The sequence below is a fragment of the Polyodon spathula genome, chromosome 6 (genome assembly GCF_017654505.1).
Source record: "Polyodon spathula isolate WHYD16114869_AA chromosome 6, ASM1765450v1, whole genome shotgun sequence".
In the NCBI taxonomy this organism is placed as follows: Eukaryota; Metazoa; Chordata; class Actinopteri; order Acipenseriformes; family Polyodontidae; genus Polyodon; species Polyodon spathula.
In genome coordinates this window covers 12595776-12607792 of record NC_054539.1, presented here as the reverse complement: position 1 = coordinate 12607792, position 12017 = coordinate 12595776, and the positions used below count along the sequence as shown (strand labels likewise).

The 12017-nt window shown below is 35.6% G+C and overlaps 1 protein-coding gene across 1 annotated transcript; it reads left to right on the top strand.

The window, feature by feature from the left end:
• Positions 1 to 2628: 2628 nt before the first annotated feature.
• On the top strand, positions 2629 to 11437 carry LOC121316643 (erbin). Its single transcript, XM_041251684.1, has 8 exons — positions 2629 to 2652; positions 3286 to 3480; positions 4716 to 4961; positions 5475 to 5564; positions 6440 to 6517; positions 6964 to 7242; positions 8065 to 8163; positions 11285 to 11437. The coding sequence occupies exons 1-8, from the start codon at positions 2629 to 2631 to the stop codon at positions 11432 to 11434; spliced, it is 1161 nt and encodes a 386-aa protein (XP_041107618.1). The 3' UTR covers positions 11435 to 11437.
• The last annotated feature ends 580 nt before the right edge of the window (positions 11438 to 12017 follow it).

The following is a 12017-nucleotide window of genomic DNA, read 5'->3' as shown; positions in this document are numbered from 1 at the left end:
AAAAAATTTTCAAAACAAGTTGAATTATCGGACTGGAATTTTTACGCGCTTTTTGTTTTTTTTTTTAATTATCTACACATCCTACCGGCGTGTTTTCCAAGTGAAAAAAATATTCTAGAAATTTGTAAAAAACATGTTAAAAATAAAAACTAAAATAGTTTGGTTGGATAAATTATCTCAGGTGTAACCAATCACCTTCAAAATCACACACCAAGTTAAGTGGCCTCCACCTGTGTTAAATTGTAGTAATTCACATGATTGCAGGATAAATTCAGTAGTTCCCATAGGTTCTCTCTGCTGAGTAGTGCATTTCAAAGCAAAGACTCAACCATGAGCACCCAGGCGCTTTCAAAAGAACTCCGGGACAAAGTTGTTGAAAGGCACAGATCAGAGGATGGGTATAAAAAAATTATCAACTTAAATTGGCCTAAATGCAAAGCGTTATGTTTGGCGCAAACCCAACACAGCGCATCACCATCTAGGTGTTCAAAGTTGGTAGAGACCTATCCCAACAGACTCACAGCTGTAATTGCTGCCAAAGGTGCTTCCACCAAGTATTAACTCAGGGGGGGTGGAGACTTATCCAATTATGAACTTTCAGTTTTGTATTTTTAACATATATATTTTTTTCTCAATAAAAACTTTTTTCCCCTTAACAGTGTGGAGTATGCTGTGTAGATAAGTGGAGAAAAATTCCTCATTTAAATGCATGAAACTGAAGCACTAACACAGCAAAATGTGAAAAAATTTCAAGGGGGTGTAGAGTCTCTATAGGCACTGTATATACACACACGGAGGGTGTACATATTATCTTTCCAGCACAAACAAACTGTGTAGGTCCTTGCAATGGACGAAAGATTCACGACACTGCTACTGTACTAACTACATATCATGCTTTGGGAGCAATTAATTGAGAGCAGAGTTTTTAGCACCATTCATGACAAATGCACTGCATACAGGTACACGTTAGAGCAGGGCTGGATTATTAGCTTAAATAAAAGTATAAATTTCAGACTCTAATGATATATCATAAAAACAGCTTCAGCTCATTTTCCAGGGTGTAACTGTTTGGTAAACAATAGCACAGATACAATTTAGTTCCAGTAACAGGACACAATAGCTTGTTTTATGGGACCTCAGATTTTATAAGATTCACACTGTTGTTAAGGGTTGCAAATTAATAGACATTGAGCCTAAATGATTTTTCTAAACCTTCAGGTTAAATACGTCAAACTGTTTTTTTGTCTTGTCACAGAAACACAGCTTTTCAGTTCGGAAATAACACATAAAGCCAAAGGATTTGTAGAATATGTAGCATAACATTAAAATGACAGCAAGGTATTCTGTTAATTGAACCGTGTGACACACACACGCACGCACGCAAACATTGTTTCTGATATAGACGTGCTGATCTCACCTCTCACGTTCTGTTAGAATTATGCTGTATTATAGACAGTGATCTGTCGGGACGGAGGGAAAGACAGAAATGGGTTAAAAAATCATCTACAGCTTTCCACAGAAGTCTTTATTATTACAATAGTTTTAATAGTATAGTTCAGCTTGATTGTTTAAAAACAAAGTTCCAAGTAAAACATCCACTTCTTACACTACAATATACACATGGCTTGGTGAAACAAAAAATAAGTAAGCTGCTTTTTTTCTTCATTTTTTATACTCCCATTATATGATATTTTAAGTAGCCTGCCATAGACATATGTAACATAGATTAGATCAAGAGACATTTTTGGATCAAATGGCTGATCTAGTCTACATTACATAAGTTTATGGCAGGCAACTAGAACTGAAGTGTCTTTTGAACTCGTAATCAAAGCATCTTAGCACGACTTATGAAAAAATCTAAATAAACACATTTGAGTAATTGCAATGAGAATGATTGTAAACACCCTAAACATGTAAGAGAACATTGTATGCGTGTGTGTGCATATATATATATATATATATATATATATATATATATATATATATATATATATATATATATATATATAACTGGTATTCAAGGTCGCATTGCACTAATTAAACAAATTTGTATAAACTGAAATAGTTTAGCTATTTATTTGGTTATTAAAATTTGGGGTAACTGTATCAATATTTTTTGGTGCCACCTGTTGACACCAATGGCAGACAAATATTGACTGCTTTTTAAATGTCAATGCTTGCTGCATTCCTCTTTGTCCTAAGCAAGTCCTTTAGCTTCCACAAACCAGGTGCACTGCTGAAGGCTTGATAGCCGCAACGCATCTGTTATTTTATCTTTTTTCTTTTATTGCCTGCCTAACCATGTTTTAAACTAAAATGAGTGATGAATTGTTCCATTTTCATTTCACCCCAGAGAGCCTGCAAGGCTGCAGTGGGCTTTCAGACACGATTTTTCACGGTGCCACTGCTGAAATGTAATCACAGACAAAAATGGGTTACTCTGCCAGACCACTGGCGGTTGCCTTTGTTAGCAAACCAGTATCAAAATAAAAGCATTAAAACCATTACAAAATATCCAAACAAACCAACTTCCCATTTTCATCTACACTAATCATGATACAGAACAAAAGCACAAATGGTAGTTCATTTTGGTTGTCTATTGTGCACATTGCATGACGAGAAATCAAAATGAAAGCTTCTCAGCAGAGGCATGTAAAGTAGACTATTGTGCTAATGCAATATTCAATAATCCATCACCCAGAAGGGCAAATCTGTATAGCTTTTCATGGTCAAGAAAAGGTTTATATTCAAACAGCGTCTATATTTTGTGTAATGCAGGGTTTCCAGTCACAGTCCTAGAGGTCTATTTCACTCCAGGTTTAATCTTTATAATGGCTTGAGCAAAGACCAGGACTGGAAGTACCAACTTTGGCCACCCCTGGTATAATGTATTTAAATATCAGAAATCCTGTCATCTCACATGTACAAATAACGCTGTCCCTGTCAATGACTGTGCATGATAAATCACAAAGTATATTTATTATACTTGGGTAACTTGAAACTTTATCTTTTTATGTAAACTTATAAAAAAAAAGGAGGAATGGTTTAGATTGAGTCAACTTGCATCTTAAAAACCATTCACGTTTTACAAAGCCCATTAAGCTTACAACACTCAACTAAGTTCTTAAACAGTGTATCATGCAAGCAAACCCCTTACAAATCTTCGGCTGTATCCTGGTTGTCCTAATACTCCTCACCCCTTTCCTACAATGATAATCTGCTCTCAAGACCAGACCATTCATTTATTATATTATATTACAACACTCCTTATTTTAATACCAACAGGGGTTCAACAAGGGGCCTTCAAAAGCTCCACCCAACTACAGTGGTCACAGCTGGAACAAGTCTGGTATTCGCTGGGTATCACTTTCAGGCAAGGAGCGCTCATATAGTGGACATTCATATAAACACCTGCCTGTCAGCGAGAGGTTATCCAGCCCAGAGCAAGAGGCAGAAGCAATTGAGGATCCAGGTGAAGAAGTAAGATCATTTTTATCATTTATTATTTTATAAAGAATTTCAGCGCTACAGCTGTTTGACCCCTGAGGCACAAATTCACTGTTAGGTGTTCTCATTTGTGGCATTTGATGGTGTCATATATTTAAAATGTTGGTCTATTGTACACCATTAAAAAAAAAAATTAAAAAATTCACAGCAGTAAAGTAAGAAGACAGTGGACTGAAATCGTGAATGATTGATGTCTTTACAAAATAATGAGTGTTTGCAAAATATATCTTTAAAATTGTGATTTGACTCCACACAAAGCTGTTTTTTGACTATGAACTGGTAGCTGAACGATACTCATTCTGAAAAGGAAGGATTGACACTTTAAAGATGCTATTTGTTCACTTCCATAGTTTTTGCTAAAAACAGTAATTTCAGCATACTTCAGGGCTGGCTTAAATGATTTAACACATTGATATGGGATCTTAAACATCTTAATCCTGACAGACTGCTCTCTCTCTCTCTCTCGTGTTACACAATTCACTATTGTCTTAAATCACTTAGCAGACCAGCTCTGCTTTAGACCCATAAGGACACACTTATTGACTCTTGCTGTTATCATCTTGTTCTAATGTACCATTCTGACACACTTCCAGACATAAATGTAAAGAGACTCATAAGATAACAATGTAAAACCTGTATTAACATTGTTAACCCTTTATTGAAAAAAGAGACTGTATTTTATTTTATTTTTTTATTGAAACCACACCCTAATGACACAATATGATATCACTATACAGGCTATAGGTGTACTATAAAAATGATTTCAATTAGGCACAAGTCAAATACAAGTATTAAAATGTATTCAAATTATACAAATATTATATACAGCTATGGCCAAAAGTTTTGCATCACACTAGAAAGAACTAATTTTGCTTCATAAAGTCGAATGAAAACAGTTGAATAATGTTGCGTTAATATATTGAATTACATACCGCTTTGCAGTTTTCCATCTAACATGAAATACTGCACTACTATTATGGCTTCCGGTAGACTTTTGCAATATCATTTTGTAGTTTCTTTGATTACATTATATTCATATGATTTTTTAAAAAATGTTTTATTATGTCTCAGTCCTAAAATTATAGGGTGATGCAGAACTTTTGGCCATAGTGGTATACTCTGTAATGTTGACAGGAGGTTTTTTGATCATACTGCCCACACAAACTGGAGAGAACTAGTATTAATATGTGTTCTGCTTCACATTTTAGGAACCCATTTCCAAGTTCTCTTTGAGCCATTCTGATTCAGATGATGCATTAAGGAGGCACAAGCACCCGAGAGCAAGTTTACATGAAAACCACAGAGCACAGAAACATGGAGATTCTTCTCTAGGACCAGGCCGCACCAGGCATCATCCACCTGTCCCAGCATGCAGTTCAATGGCAGGAAAAGAAGACCAAGATGGAGACGCAGAGAAAGGCCAGGTCAATAAACCAGCAAAAGTTCCATTAAAGGTAAAATTGGAAGATGATACATTTATACAGTTGGGATTAATATGTGTCAGTTAAATAAAACGATATACAGGCATGATATACCCAGTTTACCCAGTTTGTTATAGAATTCTTCTCGTGAGCACTTTGAGTAAGAGCCTGCACCACCTATTGAAATGCCACTGTGGATCATGTTTTCTTATCTGTTTTCTGGCAATACACTGCTGTGCACTAGATGGTGTTAGTGCTTACTAATACAGACACTACCTTATATTATGTCTATGGCTGTGCTCGTACGAAATGCATCTTAACACTTCAAAAAACACAATATTTAGCATTTGCCATTAGAAGAACTCACGATAACTGCAAACATCATAAAAAGGTAAGGGGACAATAAAATAACAAGAAACATTGCTTAGTCTTTAATTGTACAGCAGGAAATGTATATTTTGTTAACAATTGTAGTTTGATTACATAGGAATTAAAATAAAAATGTTTATGTCTGTTATGTTAAACCTACGTATTACTTTGCTTTAGCTACACATTAAAGTATGCGGTCAGAAGGGAAGCATTGGTGTCAGTATTGCTGGAGGAAAGGGATCTTCGCCTTACAAAGAGAACAATGAGGTATTGTTTATTTTACTAGGCCATGAAGTATGACGAGAACTGCAGCTCTAAGGGTGGAGAAGATTTAGGTAACACAGTCATAGATGTATCACAGACTTTAGCAGATTTAGATAACAGTCACAGATATATCAAGGACATTAGCAGATTTAGGTAACACAGTCACAGGTGTATCAAGGACATTACCTTTAAGTGCTATTTGCACTATTGAAATCAGATTATATGAAATTATTTTAATATTACCTTGTGACTAGAAAAGAAGGAATTTTCTGTTATTGTCAATGGCCAAATGCAAGAAGAAATATCATTGTGTTTAAGGAGGAACATGATCCTAAAATACCTATCAAAACTAAAAATTAAAAATAACATTTGAATTCCTAATTTATTCATGTATATCACAAACAATCCCCCACATATACTCAGCAAAAGTGAAACTGTACACACAGATAATGGTTCTCAATAAGTTTAATTGCTTACTCAATTATTGGTGACATCTGTCCGATCAGCCCACACTGTGCTGGTTTCAGCATCATGACCCAAACCATTATTCCTGCCCTAGTGCATTGAGACTAATGTTGGATTTGATTTTGATTTAGTATTGTGAAACACTGGAAAACTTTAGAAAAAAAGTTTTTATATTGTTTCTAGAATGTGCCATTTCTTTTGATTTAAGTATATTGTAAACAGCAGTTTAAATTCTGCTGCCGTTCAAATCAGTAAAATAGAATCCTAAAGGCAATTTAAACAGACAAATGATACTGCACACTCACATGCAGTGCTAGATGATTGATTTTTTATAATATTGGTACAATGTTGTCATTCATTTCATGTTTATAGAGATGATATTATAAGTACTGTTTTTATTTTTTTGTTCTTAGGGGATTTTTATTTCACGGGTTTCAAAAGCAGGACCTGCTGAAAAAGCAGGAATTCACATAGGAGACCGAATACTAGAGGTACGAAGGAGATAAAAGTACAGGACCTTCTATTATAACATTTCCTTTTGTTGATTTTGTAATATGCATTTCAGGATTTAAGATGACCATTCACTTTTGTCTATACTGGGGGTCAATTGAATACATTATAGTGTTTTTCTTTTTGATCTTTTTTCAGTTGCGTTAAGTGTTCTTATACTATACTAAAATTGCTAATGTTAATGGAAAAAAATTAAAAATTCAACCATGTGGACTACTTCTGAAGTGCTTTTCAAAATGACCAACAGGGTGTGCATCTGTATAGTAAACAGAAAATCTCTATAAGAAAATGAATCGGGGACCCCCTGTGGTTACTGGTATTTCCCAAACTTTCTTACTTTAGAAACTGAAAACCAAGCCAATAAATACATGACAGAGAACACACAAAAAATAATGACCTATAAAAGAACGAGTTCTGTTTTTTTCAGGTCAATGGACTGAATCTGCAAAGCGTCACTCATCATGAAGCCGTGAGTGTGCTGAAAAACGCCGGGAATTGTATCAAGATAGTCATTTTGAGAGACAGGTTGACCAGCACAGAGAACTCCAAAACTGCAGATCCTGTTGCTGTGGAAACCGAAGGTTTTAAAGAACACAGTGATAATAACAACTGCAAAAAACATCAAACTTCATTCAGTGACGAAACCAGGTTGGGAAAAATACAGACTGAAACCAAGAAGTCTGCGGATTGTAATGGAAATGGAATGGTTAGTTCATGGCTGCCTCAACTTCTCTATGTGTTGGCCTACTGTAATTGGATTGGTTAATTTAAAAATGTGCAGATTTTTCCCAAATAAATCTATTAAAAAGCTTGGAAGCTTTTCCACTGGTATACCACGGAAAAAACCATATCAATGTGTAGTAAAAACCGTTAAAGATAAGTAGCGGGCTGCTGAAAAATCCAGCGTTACACATCCCCACGTGTTGCTACAGTCTGTTTCGAAGCTTTTTTCAAAACAACCACTCTAGTGCACTGATAGTGTAGGGATTATTGTCCACACTGTCAAACAGGTAACACACATTTGTAAATCACTCTTCCTGCAGTGATTTAGAGGACAGATCTCAAACCCCAGTGCCCCAGGAAGGCCATTTTGAAAACAGCTTTGAAACAGACTTTGAAGTTATGTGTAAAAATGAAACCTTTTTTTTTTTTTTTACATGGCACGTGTTCTTATTTCAGACTTGGTTTTGCTTTTATTTCAAGACTAACATTCTGTAAAGCAAGGAGAACAAACAAAACAATTATGATCAGAAATCCATGTGTGATGCCAACAGGGAGTTGATGTTGTCACTTCTTATCTAGTACTGGCTCTGTTGAACACTTCAGAGTACTATATGATAACCTCCCAGTTATCTTGGCAGCCTGGATTCAAAAGAGAGTACAGGATAAACCATACAGAGTAAAAATGTACCATCTCAGCAGGTCCACAAGATGGTGCTGGTTGTGTTTCTAGTTTCTGTTCTCCATAACAGCATTTTCTTTCATGTGGCATTCTATATAATTAAAATGGGGCTTTTATACCTTTTAGAGATCTTCAGCATCTGAAGAGGACCTAACAAAATCTGGATGTGATACTGATGCTCCCCCCAAAAATATCTCATTCCGAATTGTGAAACATACCATGACAGTAAGTACACTCAATATAAGAGCATACTGTGATATACACAGTAGTACCTCATTCTTGCTCAGTGAAAATTAACTGCTTATAAAACAGTGTGATGGTAAGAAAAAGGACAAGTAGCTAGAGTTTAACTGTGTGTGCAGTCACTTCACTGTGTGCTAAGTGCATGCAATAAATATTACACGTGTAACACTTTTTTTTTTTTTTTGTTCCTGGGTAGTAAGTGTTATTTCCTAATTGCTTATGCCTCAAAAGTATAGTGGCTATTATTCCCCACAAACTTTGCTTTTGTGACCAGGACAGTGCTATTTCAAAATATCACTATTTCCAATGGGAAAACGGGCAAATGTGTGTCTTTTCGTTCACATAAAGTCAGAAAAAAACAACATATGAATCCAAATTAACATGTATTTATACTAAAGTAATACAAAAATGACTACAAAAGATTTAGAAGTGAGTAATTTTTCGAGATTTACGATTATACTGTATTTACAGTATAATCGTAAATCTCGAAAAACTACTCACTTCTAAATCTTTTGTAGTCATTTTTGTTGTTCAAATTCAAATTGTGTTACATAGTGTTATTAAATGATAACTACAGTGTAACTCTATGTGTACCTGTATTTTAAATATCCTCGTTAGTTTTGTGCAACAAATAAATATAATTTAATAGCAATAATATAAATAAAAAAAACAAAAAAACAAAAGTAATGACTAAAGCTAAGGTTTACAATTTTAGAAAAGCAAACTATGAAGGTATGAAACAAAGACTAACAGAAGCAGATTAGAGTAAAATAGAGAAAACATCCACAGAAAAAGGATGGCTGTTCTTCAAAAATGTAGTACTAGAGGCACAAAACAATTACATTCCTAAAGTAGACAAATCTAAATGTAAAACTAAATTGCCAAAATGGTTTAATAGATCAATTAAAAAAAATATTCAGCGAAAAAAGGCACTTTACAGAGCGTTAAAAAGGGACCAAAAAGAAAGTACACAGAAAGAGGACACAGAACTTCAAACGCAAGTCAAAAAGGAAGTTAGAAAGGCCAAGAGAGAAATAGAAATGAACATTGCTAAGAGGGCTAAAACCAATTCCAAAATGTTTTTTCCAATATTACAGCAGCAAGAGAACATTCAGAGGAGGTTAAATGTCTAAGAGATACAAATGGCAAAATCATAGATGAAGAAAATAGCAAATATATTAAATGATTACTTTTCACAAGTTTTTACAAAGGAGGATACGGACAACATGCCCCAAATGTCATCCAGTTCCTATCCAGTTTTAAATAACTTTAGCATAATCGAGGCAGAAGTGTTAAAGGGACTAGGAGCTCTTAAAATAAACAAATCCCCTGGGTCAGATGAAATCCTCCCAATAGTACTCAAAGAAATGAAAGAAGTTATTTACAAACCGCTAACCAAGATCATGCAACTGAGCATAACTGAGGCAGAGGTGTTAAAGGGACTAGGGGCTCTTAAAATAAACAAATCCCCTGGGCCGGATGAGATCCTCCCAGTAGTACTAAAAGAAATGAAAGAAGTAATTTACAAACCGCTAACCAAGATCATGCAGCAGTCTCTTGACACAGGGGTGGTACCGACAGACTGGAAAATTGCAAACATAATACCGATCCACAAAAAGGGAAACAAAACTGAACCAGGTAACTACAGACCAGTAAGCCTGACTTCTATTATATGCAAACTTATGGAAAGTATAATAAGATCCAAAATGGAAAATTACCTATATGGTAACAGGGTCCTGGGAGACAGTCAACATGGTTTTAGGAAAGGGAGATCATGTCTAACTAACTTGCTTGATTTTTTTGAGGATGCAACATCGATAATGGATAATTGCAAAGCATATGACATGGTTTATTTAGATTTCCATGTTCTTAATTCTTCAAACTTTGCTACTATTGTTACTGATAAGTTATGTATTTGGATTAGGGAGTGGTTTGACATGTAGAAAACAGAAAGTTCTGATTAGAGGAGAAACCTCAGAATGGAGTGTGGTAACCAGTGGTGTACCACAGGGATCAGTATTAGGTCCTCTGCTATTCCTAATCTACATTAATGATTTAGATTCTGGATATAGTAAGCAAACTTGTTAAATTTGCAGAATGACACAAAAGCTGGAGGAGTGGCAAACACTGTTGCAGCAGCAAAGGTCATTCAAAATGATCTAGACAAGATTCAGAACTGGGCAGACACATGGCAAATGACATTTAATAGAGAAAAGTGTAAGGTACTGCACGCAGGAAATAAAAATGTACATTATAAATATCATATGGGAGATACTGAAATTGGAGAAGGAATCTATGAAAAAGACCTAGGAGTTTTTGTTGACTCAGAAATGTCTTCATCTAGACAATGTGGGGAATATAAGTGTAGGCCAACAAGATGCTCGGATTTATATAGAAAGAAGTGTTGAATTTAAATCAAGGGAAACAAATGTTAAAACTGTACAATGCATTAGTAAGACCTCATCTTGAATATTGTGTTCAGTTCTGGTCACCTCGCTATAAAAAAGGATATTGCTGCTCTAGAAAGAGTGCAAAGAAGAGCGATCAGAATTATTCCGGGCTTAAAAGGCATGTCATATGCAGACAGGCTAAAAGAATTGAATCTGTTCAGTCTTGAACAAAGAAGACTACACAGCACCTAATTCAAGCATTCAAAATTCTAAAAGGTATTGACAATGTCGACCCAAGGGACTTTTTCGACCTGAAAAAGAAACAAGGACCAGGGGTCACAAATGGAGATTAGACAGAGGGGCATTCAGAACAGAAAATAGGAGGCACTTTTTTACATAGAGAATCGTGAGGGTCTGGAATCAACTCCCCAGTAATGTTGTTGAAGCTGACACCCTGGGATCCTTCAAGAAGCTGCTTGATGAGATTCTGGGATCAATAAGCTACTAACAACCAAACGAGCAAGATGGGCCGAATGGCCTCCTCTCGTTTGTAAACTTTCTTATGTTCTTATGTTCTTATTCTTCAAATCTTTGCTACTATTGTTACTGATAAGTTATTTATTTGTATTTGTTTGTATTTTGACTTTCTCTGAATGTGTCTTTTTCTTTGAATTCTTACTTCTTTCCCTCAATCCTTCAATGTTCTTGCTAAGATACCTCGTATTATCCTCACACACCCTTCCACTTCGGACGAGGATGTTGAACAGTTAACACAGGATCCAGAAGAAGAGCCTGAGGAGCAAGACAGTGCCGACTGCCAGAGCTGTCCAGATTGCTCAAACAGTGCTTTTTATCCCCCCTGACTGCTCAAGCCACAAAACTCTCATCTCCCGTAATGTAAAACTCTTTCTCTCTCCCTTCTCTCTCTCTCTCTCATCCTCACTCTCCCCCTCCAATCAGTCTGTCAAACAGGTATTACAATTACTGCTGCTGTACACATGCACTTAAACAAATAGACATTTGGGCACTGGGAATATAAGTGTAGGCCTTACTGTGCAAACCTTTATATAGAAAGAATGTCGACCCACTCTCTGTTTAACAAATCAGAAACATTATTCTTATAATGCAAAATATTTTTGTTTCTTTGTTTCAATAAAGCATTCAATTGTTAAAAGGATGGGTGTTCCTTTTTATGTTAAAAGTTGTGGATGTTAGGGTAATACCAGACCTTCTGTATTGAAGCCCTTTGCTCTGTTTTTACACCCAGCAGATTACCCTGTTAGTTATGTGCCTTGAAATGAGTCAGCACTTAATGTTACAGAAGGTAAACCCACATAGAAGGTTTGTAAACTTAACTGAAAAACAAAACAGTGTGCTGCACACATGTGTGTGTGTGTGTGTGTGTGTGTGTGTGTGTGTAAGCCCTAAATGTAAATTTGTATATTT